This window comes from Tetrapisispora phaffii, chromosome 12 (genome assembly GCF_000236905.1).
Source record: "Tetrapisispora phaffii CBS 4417 chromosome 12, complete genome".
NCBI classification, from domain to species: domain Eukaryota; kingdom Fungi; phylum Ascomycota; class Saccharomycetes; order Saccharomycetales; family Saccharomycetaceae; genus Tetrapisispora; species Tetrapisispora phaffii.
In genome coordinates this window covers 440,620-457,936 of record NC_016531.1, presented here as the reverse complement: position 1 = coordinate 457,936, position 17,317 = coordinate 440,620, and the positions used below count along the sequence as shown (strand labels likewise).

Below are 17,317 nucleotides of genomic sequence, written 5' to 3'. Positions count from 1 at the left end.
TGCAGGATTATGAATTACAAAGGTGTATGTGTACACCTGTATATTTGTGGAGCACATACTTTGGTGTAATAATACAGTAATCCTATTTGGATCAGGTTAAGAAGAATTATCTAGGAAAAGGAAAGACAGTTTATTGAATTGGTTCATTACTATACAGTGCAGACAACAATGAATAATGACGATATCCCTGACGACTCGTTGCCTAGCTACCAAGATGTTTTAAATGAAGACAAGCTTACAGGCCAGGGCTCTCAGTCTCAAAGCTCGTCCAGACCGCCCCAGCCTCAAAGCTCGTCCAGACCGCCCCAGCCTCAAAGCTCGTCCAGACCGCCCCAGCCTCAAAGCTCGTCCAGACCGCCCCAGCATCCCAACAGACCAGCGCATTTATCTGGTCATTCAAATCCCAGCAAACCAGGAAAAACTACTCACAGCTCATCGAAACCAGCGAAGCCATCGAATGGAAGCTCATCGTCGCAGCAACAACCACCAAGTCAACCGACATCAAAACTGCCTTGGGTGTACCCGCCTGGTTACTACTGCCAAAAATGTTGCAACACAGGTTTCAAACTGAAAAATGGCAAGTCTTGCAAAACCTGTTGGAGAAAGTTTTCACGTCAAAACAACGTTTCATCACCTCTGACTACACAAGGTTACTACACAAACCATTATCAGAGGCCGGTCATCACACCAACCGCACCGAAGCCACTGATTGTCCGCCCTGGTGACCCACGACTAGGAGGTGTTATTTGTGGGAATTGCAGAGGCACAGGAAGAATCAGATTCTTCCTCGACTCAGACCTATGTCATCTGTGTGGAGGTGTTGGCAGGATCATCCAGCCTAACTCGAATGCCCACGTGACCTTTTAACCCTCCCTTTCCCCAGAGTGCCATAACAACTTCGTTTCAGTTGCCTCTCTATTCGCCTCGATTTCCGAGCAAAAGTGATATAAGAAAGCCACAGTGAAAAATATTGATGTCTTGAACGACTGAGATAATTAGCACCGTTGCAGAGTTATGTACGGTGTGATTGTAACAAGTTGGACGTGGAGGAGTCAAGAAAGAAAGCGAGTGGTCTCTTCCTGTGTAGGCCGATATGATTGATAACTGCAGAAGATGAGTCTGAAGGGTCTGAAGGGCACGCCTGCGAACAAGCTGAGTTTTGTCTGCTTTCGCATAGTCCATGCATGTGAATTATTATACCCAAGTCTCGAGGTTGAATAATGGTTGAACATCGCTATACATGTATATGTGTGTGTGTATGTATGTTATTGTAATTGACACTTTTTTAACGTGACGATAACATCCTCTTATATTTTTGTTTAGATACAATTGAGTACAAACTTTATTATACTACATCTATATATTTCAATTTAATTTAATAGAGTGTGCTAAAGCCATTGAGGTCACTATTTCTTTGTCATAATCACCCTATTAAGGCATTATCGAAATAAATTTCAAAAAAAAAAGATATTTAAAAAAGTATATATATAATTAGTCATAACTATTTATAAAAACTAACAACAAACTTTATTGACAAATATCGTAATCGATTGAAGAGGTCACCACATAAATTATAGGATATAATAGCATCAATGGAAGAAAGCAGAACAGGCACGCCTTTGAATACCAAACCATCCAAACCATATACTCTAACACCACCAATTGAAGCTGATGGACTCTCATGGCCAAGTATTGGTTCAAGAATTAGAGCTGAGGAAGACGAAGAAGATGAGCAGAAAAGAGTCGACAGAATATCTGAAGCTGTAAAGACGATTCTGGTCGAATTGGGAGAAGATGTTGACCGTGAAGGTCTCTTGGATACACCACAAAGATTTGCAAAGGCTATGCTATACTTCACTAAAGGTTATCAAACAAATATTAATGATGATGTAATAAATAATGCTGTGTTCGAGGAAGACCATGATGAGATGGTCATTGTCAGAGACATAGAATTATATTCCTTATGCGAGCATCACTTGGTTCCCTTTTTTGGTAAGGTTCATATAGGCTACATTCCTAATAAGAAAGTGATAGGTTTAAGTAAATTAGCAAGATTAGCTGAAATGTACGCAAGACGATTACAAGTACAGGAAAGATTGACAAAGCAAATTGCTATGGCATTGATGAAGATTTTAAAACCTTTAGGTGTTGCTGTGGTTATAGAAGCTTCTCATATGTGCATGGTCTCCAGAGGTGTCCAAAAGACAGGCTCTTCAACTGTTACTTCGTGTATGTTAGGTGGTTTCAGATCACACAGGACTAGGGAAGAATTCTTGAGTTTGTTACGTAGATAGAATATATACAAACATTTTACAGTGATTATAAATGGTATATAGAGTGCATGTATTTCATTAAATTTAGTTACATTAATTACATGAACAGTAGACTAAATTACCTATTATTCCTCGTCATCATCATCGTCATCATCGCCTAACGAAAATTTTGGCTTTGCTGAATGAGTATTTGCAAATTGTGGGAATAAACATTCAACTTTTTGTGAGATACCGTTTTGTGATAGGGAATTTTTTAGTACTGTATTAATATCAACGTTGCTATGTTGAATATAATCATTTTTATTCGTTACATTTGTTCGGTCATCTAATACAAGGTGACCAATGTCAGTTGCAGAGCTTGGTCTTGATAGCAGCCTTGGGATTTCCATTTGTTCATTATTTTCATAAATTTCGTTTGATTTTGTTTCTGGCATTAGACTGTATGAACCATTCATTAGAGCATTCTTCGGAGGTTTTGGATCAAGGATAAAAGTAGAGTCAATGTGATTCTTTACAAGTTTAGGAGCTGTATTCAAACTTGCCATTGACGGTTTTTTAATAGACGTCATTGATAACGTTTTCTTTAGGGATTCTCTTCTTTTATGGAACTGTGCCATTGGGCTTCTTGTTGGAAGTTGAATATCGGAAACATTTGGGATAGTCAACGATGTGCTAACACTGTTTGTTGACATTATATTAACTGTTTTTTTGCTTATTATAGCTTTCTTGTTGTTTGATGAATTCAATGATGCTGTATTTGGAGGTGAAGTAAAAGTGGTAGCACTAACAGGTACAGGATCATAATTAAAAGAATTTAAAGAAGAAGAAGATATGGACTTTTTTGGAGATTTCAATGAATGTAATGACGTTGAGGATGGTCTGCTTCTTAGATGTGTTCTAAAGTCTTCAAAAGGAACATGGTTGTCCCAGTCACTCTTCTCAATGTCACTTGCTGTTTCTCTTAAAGGTTCTACGTTGTTATTGATATTTGTAAACTCTGCAACAAAAAGATGCGACTGTAATGCTGATGCCGTAGGCCTTTTATTTTGATCTATAGTAAAGCAAAGTTTCAGAAAACTCCAAAACGACTGTAAGCTTTTATCGTCATAGGACTCTTGGTCTATAAAATAATCTGCTACTTTTATGCAATCCAAGGTTTCCTCGTCATCATCACAGTCGAATGGCATGTAGCCAAATTTCATGAAGTATACCAGGACTCCTAAAGACCAAATATCAACAGGAGTGCCATAATCTGGCAAATTCTGCAGTTCATTCTGGTCCATTGTCTTAACGTTCCGACACCTGACTATTTCCGGAGAAATATAAGAAACTGTTCCTACATACTCCTTTAGAGAATTCTTCGACGTGATCCAATTATGATTTGTTGTAGTTGCCAGACCGAAGTCGCCTAATATAATGTCATGGGCAGAAGGTACAGCTGTGCGCGGAAGTTCCGATGAGTGATTGTGAAGTCTAAAGAAGACATTTTCCGCTTTCAAGTCACGATGAATAACATCATTGCTGTGTAGAAACGACAAGCAACTCAATAGACAAGCTGTGTATGCCTTCACTGAGGTGTCTGGCAAATATTCATTATCGATGATTGTCTCGTAAAGATCATTATTATCACAAAGTTGTGTAACCAGTGCAATGTTATCCTTTGTTTCGAAGTAGTCCATTAGTTGCAAAACATGGTGGTGCCCTATGAACGCCGCGTTCCACGAACCTTGGTTTTCACTACCATTATAAAAAGCAGCATCAGTGCTATCCTCCAAAGACCTAATCTTCTCCGAAATTAACTTCAGAAGATTAATTTCTCTTGAGACCAGTTTCAGTTTTTCGTTCTTAATCAAATTCTTATCGATCAGTTTCATTGCATAGTATTTATGAGTGATCACATTTTGACACCTTTTAACCTTACTAAAATGCCCGTCACCGAGTTCGTCGCTATTCTGATCTAATCCTACATCCAGGATGTATTTGCATTTGAGAGCGTTTCTCTTCTTATTGGATGAGTCTGAATCCCCATCACTATACTTCAAACCTTGGTTATATTGTGGCCAGAACAAGTGGATGTCCGAAATAGTTCTCTTTACAGAAGCAGACATTCTCGAACGCTTATGCGGTGCGCCCTGAGTACTGAGTAGAAACAGATGTATGTGTTAATATATATACTGGAGCGATACGGCGAGTGTCACCCATACGATCTCGATACTTTAATACTAGAGAGAAGTACCTCATTTATATATGTATGTGTGTATATATATTTCACTATTACTGTTGGCTGAAAAATAAAAATGGTTTGCTATCAAACTATACAGTCGAGGGTGTTGGAAGCAACTGAAATTTGCGAAGTAGCAAAGAAGGGCAAACTTACGAAAGCATCCGGACGCTTCAAATTCCTGTTTTTCCTTTCTTTTTTGCGAGGCATAATGAGATCGGGGAGGACGCAGCAGTGAACGTGCCGCACAAGCGCTGTGCTGAGTGTCGGAATAGGAAAACAGGTTCTGAGTGCGGGAAAAACAATCGCTGTGCGATTGCGCAGGACACGATGTTGCGAAACTGCGAAACTCCCGTTTTCGAACAGCAGTCGTTGTGCGGTGGCTGTTCTTCGGCGGTGGACACCAGCGGTCCAGCACAGTGCAGCGCGCGCACACAGCCGGAGCATGACGTCGGAAGACCGCATCCCAGGCGTGCCCGATCGGGATACATGACAAATGTCTCCGTGCAGAGACCTGCTGGGGCAGCCGCGACAGAAGAGAACGATGCGGGAGCGGAAAAACCGTTGGTGCGCGGTGTTACTGCGACATTTCGGCGACGCCTGGGCCAGAAAAACCCGCCACTGAGTTTCCCCGCTGCCGTCTCTGTTCTCGAGGAAGAGGACAATGGCAACCTAATGACAACATGACACAGCGTCGAACAAACACACAGACCCGTAGTTGCGTTGCGTGAAAGCCAGCGTTAGTAGGTGTGCTCACAGCGGCATATGCTTCATGCCGCTGTGCGACAACTTTGCACCAGATACGGTCAGTTCCGGGATAGGCATGGAGTAGCAAGAGGTGTCGCTGTTCTTGTTGGCGGTGTCTTTCTCGACGTGAATGGTCCCGATCAAACCACGCTCGGTGATTTCGTAAGGAATGGAGTTGCCTCTGCTGGCTAAGCCATCCCTGTATTGGAACCCGCTGGTGGTGATTTTGCCTGGAACAGCATACTTGCCTAACTGTAAGTGAAACTTGTTGTTCAGGTATGGATTCCCAAGGGCGTTCTTTGTCGGGATGATGTCAGACCAGTTTCTATTGTTGTAGAAACAGTCGTGCGTTCTCTTTGCATTTGCGTCGTCCGACTCATGCCCGAAGATAGGCACTGCGTCTTCAATTGTCTTATAATCGAATTTATGTCTCTTATTGTTCTTCTTTTGCAGCAGTTTGATCATGCCATCCGGCGGCGGCGTGTTGGTGATAGCACTGCTGATGATGTTCGCAATCATCCTCGGGTCCTCTTTGCTGTTCTTATCGACTGAATCAGACCTTCTGAAGCGGCCAATAGAGGCCAAATGGACATCCCCGGATAGAATAGTGATTCTGGTCCCGTGCTTGGCCCCAAAATCCTGTAATCGGGAAACTAACATGTTTCTTTCGGCTTTGTGGTGTTTGGCACACCAATGATCGTTCATATCGTCCAGTAACTCCACATCGCCGTTAAACTCGTTCACTAATCCAGGCATAAAGTACCCTTTCTTACTCAACCACTTCAAGGGTTTGAATAATGTAGATGAAAATAGCCATTCAAGCCACACTAATCTTGGATATGCAATCGGGATACCTAGCATGATTAGCAAGTGTGAGATTTTCTTTCGTTGAACTTCCTCCTCTAGTCTTTTAAATATTAAGTCATAACTTTCAGTAGTTAAGATTGTTGATAGCCGCCTTTCAGTACGACAATCGACACTTAACAGAGATACATCAGGACCCAATCTTGTGAAAATAGAATGAGCCTTTTCGGTGATAAATTTCCCTGGTGTTGCACCAAGGATCCATGATCTATCCTCCAGATAACGCTCATTGTCAACGTCTCCTAGACTATTAACTTGTTGTTGAAATAACATGTAGTATTCGTAGGCCACTTTACCAATACTGGAGAAAATGTCTGTTTTCATGAAGGTGTCGGAATAAGAGCCAAAACCGTCAATAATATCGTGATCATCCCACATGTTTATGGAGGGGATGCAAGCCATTGCAACATAAAACAGTTTTTGGGTTGTTTTCGAATTGGCAGTGGAACCTTTCCAATGGCCAAAGCCATACCAATTGATGTACTCCGATAAATAAAATTCCCTTAACTGTGTCATTACATTTTCATCTACTTTGAAGTTATACTTCTTGATAGGATCCTTTGATTCTACCCATTCTTTGACAGGAGGACAGTACAGTTTGATTTGATCAGAGTATATTTGGTCGCCGCCACCAAGCATTACATTATAATGAATTTTTGAGTGTTCATTAAGGACATTGAACCATAGCGAACCTTCAAATACTCTAGTGTCTACAGAAAGTGAAAACCCATTGCATGAATATGCAATGCTATTGAAGTTTGTCTCGGATGAAGGAATGTAAAAACGATAATAATCTTTAAATTCGTTGTTAACAGAATATCTCACCATAGTCTCACATTCAGGATGCATTTTCAATGATAAATCGTAACGATAAAATCTATAAACATCAGTCAGTAATCTATCGGTATGAAACAAGTGACTTTCCAATGTCCCATTTGTAAATGATGCATCTTGCGCAGTAGCTGATTGTTTAGAAGGACCTTGTATGAATTCAATTGTAATATTGCCATCTTCGGCGATAGAATGATTCTTAGTGATTATCATAATAGACCCACGAAATTGATTAGTTCCATAATCAACATCGAGGAACTTCAGAATTGGACCACACACAATACCATCTTGTAAATTCTTTGAAAGCACAGGAGAAGGATTAACACAATCATTGCAATTCTCCACCATCTCCTGATACAATTTGTTTGTATCCCACTCATCAAACCAGGTCCGTTTTACGTTATCCATTTTGTCTAGTGTGATTATCACCTATTAGCATATAGATAACAAGTAGGTTACAGATTATAAACCATAGAAAGAAGATATATAGATATCCAAATTATAAGCCCATGTATATATATGTGCAATATGACTTCCAATTGCAAAGTTAGTTTGCGATGAGCTATGTTTATGTGACTACAATGCACTTTGAGGCCACTCTCTTTATTTTATTACCTTTTCGGGAACCCGCTTACTTGAACTTTTCACCGCTAAGCCGTGTGTTTACCCGTCTTATAAATGCTTTGTGCTAATCTGGGCCATAATAGAAAGCTAGTTGGTAGTGTCTAAGAATTGCGTCAATGGATAAAATGACCATCTATTCTGATATATTGTTGTTAATAAGGTATTATATAATACCATTGCAATATATGTTCAAAAAAAGACAGAATGGATGGATTTAACCTATTGTAAGAGGTTCCTTTATATGTCTTCGTTAGTGCTCATCGACTTTGAACATAGTATATAACATGTCACAGCACCTGATTTTGCAATTTTGATGTCCGGGTAGCGTTGAAAATTTTTCGTAACGATAAATTTAGCGATGAGATGAGATGAGATGAGATATTGTATCAATTATAACTACAATCGAATAACTCATTAAGAATAGAAATCAGCTTAGTTGTAATGGTATTAGTCGATTAGTTAAGTTGCTGGTATTTTAAAATATGGTTTTAGTTTTGTCGTATAAGTCAGAGTTATTATTTTCTTTTTCTTTAGTGTACTAAGGAAGAAATTGGAAGGATCAAAGGAAATTGAATATGTCAAAACGTTCAAGAGAGGATGATAATAGTTTAGAGATGGAGGTACTAAATGTATCCTCCACTTCAGGAAAGGATGAGAACGGTAACGCCACTGTCGAATCCTTTGCAGATTTGAAGCTATCTGAGCCAACTATGAAAGCTATTGAGAAGATGGGCTTTGAAAATATGACTCCAGTTCAAGCTAGAACTATTCCACCTTTACTTGCCGGTAGAGATGTTTTAGGTGCTGCAAAGACTGGTTCTGGTAAGACCTTAGCTTTCTTACTTCCAGCTATTGAAATGTTACATTCGTTGAAATATAAGCCAAGAAACGGTACCGGTGTCATTGTTATTACTCCTACTAGAGAGTTAGCATTACAAATTTTCGGTGTTGCTCGTGAATTAATGGAATTTCATTCACAAACGTTTGGCATTGTTATCGGTGGTGCTAACCGTAGACAAGAAGCCGATAAGTTAGTTAAAGGTGTCAATATGTTGATTGCAACCCCTGGTAGACTACTGGATCATTTACAAAATACAAAAGGTTTTGTTTACAAAAATTTGAAAGCTTTGATTATTGATGAAGCTGATAGAATATTAGAAATTGGTTTCGAAGATGAAATGAAGCAAATTATAAGGATTCTACCAAAGGAAGATAGACAATCAATGTTATTTTCTGCCACTCAGACCACTAAAGTTGAAGATCTAGCTAGAATGTCTTTAAGAAAGGGTCCATTATTCATTAATGTTGTCACTGATAAAGATACATCTACTGCAGATGGTTTAGAACAAGGTTATGTTGTTTGTGAAAGTGACAAAAGATTCCTATTATTATTCTCTTTCTTGAAGAGAAACCAAAAAAAGAAAATCATTGTCTTCTTATCATCTTGTAATTCTGTCAAATATTACGCAGAATTATTGAACTACATCGATTTACCAGTTTTAGAACTTCATGGTAAACAAAAGCAACAAAAGAGAACAAACACTTTCTTCGAATTCTGTAATGCTGAAAGAGGTATTCTGGTATGTACCGATGTTGCCGCTAGAGGTTTAGATATTCCAGCTGTTGACTGGATTGTTCAATTCGATCCACCTGATGATCCAAGAGATTATATTCATAGAGTAGGTAGAACTGCAAGAGGTACAAAGGGTAAGGGTAAGTCTCTGATGTTTTTAACTCCACATGAATTAGGGTTCTTGAGATATTTAAAGGCTGCGAAAGTTCCATTAAATGAATACGAGTTTCCCACAAACAAAATTGCAAATGTACAATCACAATTAGAAAAACTAATCAAGTCTAATTACCATTTGCACCAAATAGCTAAAGATGGTTATAGATCGTACTTACAAGCTTACGCTTCACATTCATTGAAAACTGTTTATCAAATTGATAAATTAGATTTAACAAAGGTTGCCAAATCATATGGTTTCCCAATTCCTCCAAAGGTAAATATAACAATCGGTGCTAGTGGTAAAACACCAACTGATAAAAAACGTAAGACTCATAGAAACTAGAGAGATTTGATAATTGTTAATATTATAAATTATCCGATTTCAGCATTGACTTAATTAATAAAATTCTGACATCTTGATACACCGTATATCTAATATCATATGTAAAACTAGATGTTTACAATTAGTCTGTATATTATATTACAATAAATGAAATACTAAATTATATTGAGTGTCTCTATAATTTTAAAGGATAATATAGCGTCACTTTTGAGGTTCATTTAATTAATGTATTTAAGAACCCTAGTATATAAAATGGTGTCTTCTTTCATTTATATGCCTGGAATACAATTAACTAACATCAATAAAAGATAATCAATACTGAGTACTGAACTGATTTTTCTGCTTAAATTATGTCGTTTCAATTATCATTTGATCATAATAAACATGACACTAATCTTTTAAAATTGGCAAATAACCTAAAGCTTTTATTGGGGGTTGAATATAACAATAGAGATTTTGAAATAGAGATGGATGAAGACTGTCAAATACCAAGACTTATGAGTGACACGGTGTGTCTTTACGAACCAAACGCAATTTTAAGATACTTGATAAACGACTATCATGGCATAGAAGATGAAGAATATGAGAGGTTTGTAAAAAAGTTTGATAATTTATGTCATAAAGAATTTGGTAATAAGGAAGATATGCAGTCTGAGTTACAGATGGAAGTTGCAGCAGATAAGTATTTGCAAAATTTAGAAAACAATGTAACAGCAAATGATTTGATCCTATTTGCAGATGTGTACTCAATAGACCCGGAACTAGTTTCCAAAAATGTTCCAAATATTCCAAGTAGGATTGAACATTGTATTTTAGAAGCTAACAGGATTACTAGAGGATGACTATATTAGTTCTAACATCTAAATTTTTCTATCATGCATGTTCATTGATATGCTATATTTATGTAAACCATTTAGTTTGAACACATTAGTTATTTATATATATTTTAACTAAGTTTTTTATTAAAAATCATTAAAATGGATCTTCGAAGGGATCGTCTTCATCAAAGTCATCATCCTTCTCAAACTCATATACAATGGCACCGCCTGTGTTAAATGACTGGGCTTCCAAAAACGGTAATTCGACTTCATCTTTGGCCTTCTTTTGTTTAGCTGAGGTCGATAGATTAAACGTAGTTAAACCTTGTAACATTTCTGGTGTTTCATTCGTTAAACCATTATTGTCATCTATATTTTTAGTAACCTCATATATATGGGAATCATGATCAACTTGGAAGTCATAGGATATCGATCTCCCTGATTTTCGACGATTAATGACCGATAATAAAAAGATTTTGTTGTTGGCTCCACGTATTATGGAATATTTAGATAATTCATTATGGAACTCTTCATCTTCTACTGAAATATTTGGTAACAGGTTCACCTCAAAAATAGTCGTCGCCATAAACTTTAACAATTCCAAACTTGATGGGTAATGAAGTGACAAGTCCTTGGCTGGAACTTCAGACATATCTTTATGGAAAGTACCGATCACAGATAAGTTTGGAGATGCTATAGAAGAAATAAACTGTGTTAACTTATCATTAGGCAAGTAATTCAAAGAATCGAACATCACAATGTATTTATCTTTCGTCTGCACTTCAGAAGGTGCAGGTATAAAAGTTTTCAGTTTTGAGATCAGTTCTTGAATATTTAAACCAAGCCCATCAATAAAATGTGTCGCAAAAATTGGTTTATTGATTGTTTCGAAGCTAACATATACAATAACGTTTTCCTTATTGGACACATTGGCATTAATATTATATATAATTTCTTCTATCAAATATGAGGAGGTTTGGGAAATAGCGTCCACACACAACACCAATGGAGTGGGTTCACTCAAGGATAATAGCCTTTTTAGTAGAATTGCAGGATTGTGGGATGAGCTCGCCATGTTTCAGAGATTAGTGCTAGCTGTTGTTTGGTAAGTTCCTGTCGTATCCAGGAATGCTGTTTGCAAATGAATACTAATATTTGACAGTAATTCTTAATAGTCACTTGCTGATCCCACAAATATAACTGAAATCATTCCATTACCGTACTTTGAACTATCTTCTTCATTGTAAACCGTTCCATTTAACGTTACTAATCTTATCTCATCACATTTTGTTGGTAATTTGAGAAATTATTTTAAGTCACGTGGTTCATAAATTATTTCAAACATTAATTTCAGTAACAGAAATTCTCAGTTGGTTAGTGAACCATAGTCCTATCAACTACTTCTATTTAAAGATTGCCAAGCGATAAGTTAAGTGGTACTCTATATAATGTATAACAGTGTACTGAGAAGTAAGAAGGTCAGCAGATCGTCCTTTACTTTGATTAATAGTTGAATCCTTTCACTTTTTTGTTTTGCAAGGCAATCGCAAAACCTTTTAATCATATCAATTGTTAAACAATTTATTAAGTTGGATAGCATAATCTTAAAATTTAATACTGGTAACGTATTTAAGACGAGCCATATTTTTCATCCATGAATAGTTAATAAATTCACACGAAAAAAACTATATTATTTTATTGTAAAATAATAATTGACATCTATTTAGACGTTTGCTATGACTATTTTTGGTCCACAACCTTTAAGACCTCTGAATACAGAGACTAGACATGGTTTTGAAGAACAATATAACAGTAAAGAATTTTTAGAAGCACTGGCAAATTCATTTTTGTTTTACTACGATGATAAGAGACATTTAACGAACGGAAATCCTGTACCAGATGATGAAATAAAGGAAGATAAAAATAGATATTATCAACCTATCTTAGATTGGAAGATTATGAAAGACAGACAAAAGACTGTTAGTGTTGCTTTACTTCTTTGTCTAAATCTTGGAGTAGATCCGCCTGATGTAATAAAAACTCAACCATGTGCCAGAGTAGAAGCTGGCATAGATCCACTGAATTTTCAAGATTCTAAGAAGGCAATTGAGCAAATAGGTGAAAATTTACAATCGCAATACGAAAGTTTATCATTAAGAGCCAGATTTAAACAAAGTTTAGATCCGTCCGTTGAAGATGTTAAAAGGTTTTGTTATTCCCTTAGAAGAACATCAAAAGAAGATAGAATTTTATTTCATTACAATGGACATGGTGTGCCAAAACCTACACCTTCCGGAGAAATTTGGGTTTTTAATAGAGGATATACACAATATATTCCAGTATCATTATATGATCTGCAAACATGGCTTGGGGCACCTTGCATTTTTGTCTACGATTGTAATTGTGCAGAAAATATTGTTTCGAATTTCCAAACTTTTGTCCAAAAAAGAATCAAAGATGACGAATCAGGAAAGCATGATCCAGCTGCACCTTCACCAACTATTGCATATTCTGAATGTTTTCAATTAGCGGCATGTAGATCTAATGAACTACTGCAAACAGCTGTAGAACTACCAGCGGATTTATTTACATGTTGTTTAACTAATCCAATCGAAATAAGTGTCAAAGTGTTTTTACTACAATCTCCATTAAACAAATCAAAATATAGAGTATTTTTTGAATCACAAGATAGCAATGATAGAATAGATTTTAATGATGATATCAGTGGAATAGCACCTAAAATAAAAATACCGGGCACCATTTCGGATAGACGGACCCCATTAGGTGAGTTAAATTGGATTTTTACCGCCATCACTGATACCATAGCATGGACATCCTTACCACGTCCTCTTTTCAAAAAACTATTTAGACATGATCTGATGGTAGCTGCTTTATTCAGAAATTTTTTATTAGCAAAGAGAATAATGCCACTATATAACTGTCACCCAGTGTCTGATCCTCATTTACCTGATATTGTAGCAGATCATCCTATGTGGAAATCTTGGGATTTAGCTATTGATGAATTATTAAGTAAACTTGTTGCTGACATGGAAAATTCAAAATTTACTGACACTGAATCTACTGCATTATTTAATCAAGATGATAGCTTGCAATTGCATATAAACACAGGTTCACAAGAACAAAGACCACAGAATTCAAGGATGCCATCGAGATTTGCGGCTGGAAATTTAAGTAATATGTCTCTTGCTGCACATCCCTCACTACACAATCGTGGCAAAGAAAGCGTAACTTCACTGAAAAATGTACCTCAAGTCAAAAAACAATTTACTGATTTCTTCGAACAAAATTTAACTGCATTTGAATTGTGGTTAAAATATTATTCCAATTCACGAAACCCCCCAGAACAACTCCCGATTGTCCTTCAAGTGTTGCTATCACAAGTTCATCGTATAAGAGCATTGGTATTATTGTCAAGGTTTTTGGATTTAGGGCCATGGGCTGTCTATCTTTCCTTATCTATTGGTATTTTCCCTTATGTTCTTAAATTATTACAAAGTCCAGCTCCCGAACTAAAGCCTATTCTAGTATTTATTTGGGCAAGGATCATGGCCATTGATTACAAAAGCATACAAAGTGATCTCCTAAAAGAAAAGGGATACATGTACTTTGTAAATATTCTGATTGCAGATTATGGAGCAACCTTGGAAGGTGGTGAATCATCTTTGAATAACAACCCTCAAATAACAATGACAATTCCACATTTGAATAATCCTGTGTTCTATCAAAATAATGGTAGATTGCCAGGTGCATTTCCTTATAATGAAACTACAGATGAGCAAAAAGCCATGGCTGTTTTTATTCTAGCTGCATTTATCCGTGACTTTCCCCAAGCTCAGAAACAGTGTTTCAGTATTGAATTAATTAATATGTTATCATATTATTTGTTATATTCTGACATTCCTTTACTAAGACAATGGTCAGCTATATTATTAGGCCAATTCTGTGACCACAATCCATTAAATAAATATATTTATATGGATCTAGATATAACATCATCTTTAATCAAAGCATTGACAGATTTAGTACCAGAAGTAAGAGCTGCTAGTTTAAATGCTTTATCATATTTTATCTCTGAAGCTGATGATGTCGAAACACTCCTAGGAATAGAAAAAGAATATACTTACCATCTCCAACAACTTCACACACAATTACAACAATTTAAAACTGCAAATCATCGACAGAATCAGCAACTAGAACAGCAACAAATGAATTTGGAACGCCAAATTCAAATTTACCAAAATATGCAAGCCCGCTTACAAAACGTCGACTTTTCCCTACTGAAAGTTCAAGGTATATATAATGTTGTTGCTATTTTAAAATTAGTGGAAGACGGTTCGCCATTCGTTAGGAAGGAAGTGATTATCTTTCTTTCCAAGTTTGTTCATCGTTATATCAATTTTTTTGTTGTTGTGTTTTTCGAGTTTTTGGTCGATGAATTAATTCAGCTAGACAATATAGGTAAGAACAATGTTCTGAAAGTGAATAAAAATAATGTCAGTCATGGTTCCATTTTTAGTAGTGTTTGGAAAACGTTACTGATTTTTTCTTGTGACCCATTTGAAGAAAACAAGGAACTAGCAAATAAAGTTATTGATTATATATTTTTTGAGGTCAATATGAATAAGGAATTTAAAGTGTCATTACGAAAGATAGGAGAAAACTTAATTAAAAGATCTTCAAATTGGAATCAGAAACAAGCAAACTCCTTCAATGCATCTCACATACAAGTTATTGGCAAACAAGACTCTAAATTTCATTCTAATAGAGATGAGAATAGTTCAGATGAAAAGGAATCTCTTTCTGGTCAATTCTTTTTAACAAAGATTTTTAATTCCCTCGGATTTGGAGAGAATTATGGTTCAGATACATTTTCTTCTTCTTATTCAAGAACGGAATCAGGGCCACCATCTAGAAGAAGTCATCTTGAAGATGGTGTGTTAAATAGGCCAAAAAGAGTTAATATTGATCCCATCAATAAGGAGTATACGCTTCCACTAAAAGGCCAGTTTCTTGACTTCTGTTTTGAATATTTCCAGGAACCTCAAATGAAGAAACATGAAATTGACGAAGTTGGAAGTGTCGAATATAATACAAGATTATGGAGGAGAAACAGGAACGAAGAAATTATTGAGAAGACTCAATCAGAAAAGACATTGGCACTTTACGGTAATTGGAATAATAGAATATCTATATTTGACAATAAATCACAACCTAAACTTTTAGAATTTACACAATTTGATAATTATTTAGTTGCTGCCGACGAAAGAGATTGCATTACTGTCTATGACTGGGCAAATGACGATGTCTTGAACAAATTCTCAAACGACAATCCATATGGTACGAAAATTACTAGCTTAAAATTTTTAAATGAAGATGACTCCTCCTTATTATTGACTGGATCTTCAGATGGTATCCTAAAGATATATAAAGATATCGATAAGAATGGGAATACGACCATTGTATCTGCTTGGCGTGGTCTGACTGATATGTTATTAACACCGAGATCCACCGGTCTTCTAACTGAATGGCAACAAAGTAAAGGTTCTTTGTTAGTTACAGGTGATGTTAAGGTTATAAGAGTATGGGATGCTCATTCTGAAAGTATTGAAGTTGATATACCTGTCAAAACATCGTCATTGGTTACATCAATTACTTCAGACCAGCTCGCTGGTGATACAGTTGTTTGCGGTTTTTCAGATGGGTCTATTAGAGTATATGATCGTCGTTTAAACTCTAGAGATGCAATGGTTCGATTATGGAGATCAAATGAAGGGAAAAAACATTACCCAATAAACTATGTACATTTACAAAGAGGTGGTTTTAGGGAGTTGGCTAGTGGTACAACTGATGGAACTGTAGAGTTGTGGGATATAAGAAATCAGGATCCAATAACGAGTTTTAATATTGGTTCGTCTAATCAATCTAGTGAATCTAGGATAAGCACAATGACAAAAATGCAACTTCATGAGCATGGGCCAATTTTGGCTACAGGGACAAAACAAGTTAGTATTTGGACTACTGCTGGTGATCTATTATCTACTTTTGATAATACATCCCATAATAGTGGAATAGTAGGTACCTTTGGTGCATCAGGTATCCGTTCGAGTCTAACTTTGGCAAATTCAAACTCAGGCTCGTTTCTATCCTCCCTTGCATTCCACCCACATAGAATGATGCTGGCTGCTTCAAACTCTCATGATTCCAAAATTTCGATTTATTCCTGTGAAAATAAATTCGACTAGCCAACCAATGTTTTAAAATAATTTAAAAGCTGCATGAACAGTTGGACTCGAAATAAATTATTGTCATCTTGCATTCAATAACATATTTATTCAGTTTCAAAGTTTTTATAGAATGTTTGACAAATAGCAAGAAATGCGTAAAGCACTGCTCCCTACTGCACTCCATATTCTCTAAATAACATACTTCCAAGGTTGTCACCAAAGAACTAGCCATTACTTGGCGACTATAAATAAATATATTCTCATATGTGTCTCAAATTCCTCTTTTGCGTGTATAAATCCATTTAAGCTAAGTAACATTCACTAATTTTATCACCTCTCGTGCTTTATTATACTGATGAGAGCCGCAATTAAAGATTTTTCCTAATGCGGAAATATGAAAACAACAACATTGTAACATCAAAAGTAAAAGTGCAAGCAAAAATATTCATTCGATGTTTACATGATGAAACAGTAACTGTCTAAGATGTTAAAAAAGGTTCACTTTTAGATAATATAAACTGATGATGAGAACCGTAATTCTCCATAAGAGTTTTGTTTTTAGTTTACCTGAATAAACAATTAAAAAAAGTTAACTTCAACTGTTCATAAATTTCAAAGAACT

The 17,317-nt window shown here is 36.3% G+C and overlaps 8 protein-coding genes across 8 annotated transcripts; 5 read left to right on the top strand and 3 right to left on the bottom strand.

Annotated features, from left to right (window-relative positions):
• Positions 1-168: 168 nt before the first annotated feature.
• HUA1 (Hua1p) lies at positions 169-867 on the top strand (the record flags this gene model as incomplete). The annotated part of the gene is made up of 1 exon (XM_003687957.1): positions 169-867. One exon carries the CDS (start codon positions 169-171, stop codon positions 865-867), a length of 699 nt encoding a protein of 232 aa, XP_003688005.1.
• Positions 868-1,592: 725 nt separating this feature from the next.
• Positions 1,593-2,294, top strand: FOL2 (GTP cyclohydrolase I; the record flags this gene model as incomplete). Its single annotated transcript, XM_003687956.1, has 1 exon — positions 1,593-2,294. One exon carries the CDS (start codon positions 1,593-1,595, stop codon positions 2,292-2,294), a length of 702 nt encoding a protein of 233 aa, XP_003688004.1.
• A 104-nt stretch (positions 2,295-2,398) lies between these two features.
• On the bottom strand, positions 2,399-4,381 carry TPHA0L02180 (uncharacterized protein; the record flags this gene model as incomplete). Its single annotated transcript, XM_003687955.1, has 1 exon — positions 2,399-4,381. One exon carries the CDS (start codon positions 4,379-4,381, stop codon positions 2,399-2,401), a length of 1,983 nt encoding a protein of 660 aa, XP_003688003.1.
• Positions 4,382-5,247: 866 nt separating this feature from the next.
• TPHA0L02170 (uncharacterized protein) lies at positions 5,248-7,344 on the bottom strand (the record flags this gene model as incomplete). Its single annotated transcript, XM_003687954.1, has 1 exon — positions 5,248-7,344. One exon carries the CDS (start codon positions 7,342-7,344, stop codon positions 5,248-5,250), a length of 2,097 nt encoding a protein of 698 aa, XP_003688002.1.
• Positions 7,345-8,135: 791 nt separating this feature from the next.
• On the top strand, positions 8,136-9,632 carry HAS1 (ATP-dependent RNA helicase HAS1; the record flags this gene model as incomplete). The annotated part of the gene is made up of 1 exon (XM_003687953.1): positions 8,136-9,632. The coding sequence occupies one exon, from the start codon at positions 8,136-8,138 to the stop codon at positions 9,630-9,632; it is 1,497 nt and encodes a 498-aa protein (XP_003688001.1).
• A 350-nt stretch (positions 9,633-9,982) lies between these two features.
• On the top strand, positions 9,983-10,474 carry TPHA0L02150 (uncharacterized protein; the record flags this gene model as incomplete). Its single annotated transcript, XM_003687952.1, has 1 exon — positions 9,983-10,474. The coding sequence occupies one exon, from the start codon at positions 9,983-9,985 to the stop codon at positions 10,472-10,474; it is 492 nt and encodes a 163-aa protein (XP_003688000.1).
• A 130-nt stretch (positions 10,475-10,604) lies between these two features.
• On the bottom strand, positions 10,605-11,525 carry IKI1 (Elongator subunit IKI1; the record flags this gene model as incomplete). Its single annotated transcript, XM_003687951.1, has 1 exon — positions 10,605-11,525. One exon carries the CDS (start codon positions 11,523-11,525, stop codon positions 10,605-10,607), a length of 921 nt encoding a protein of 306 aa, XP_003687999.1.
• Positions 11,526-12,186: 661 nt separating this feature from the next.
• On the top strand, positions 12,187-16,713 carry KOG1 (ubiquitin-binding TORC1 subunit KOG1; the record flags this gene model as incomplete). The annotated part of the gene is made up of 1 exon (XM_003687950.1): positions 12,187-16,713. The coding sequence occupies one exon, from the start codon at positions 12,187-12,189 to the stop codon at positions 16,711-16,713; it is 4,527 nt and encodes a 1,508-aa protein (XP_003687998.1).
• Between the last annotated feature and the right edge of the window lie 604 nt (positions 16,714-17,317).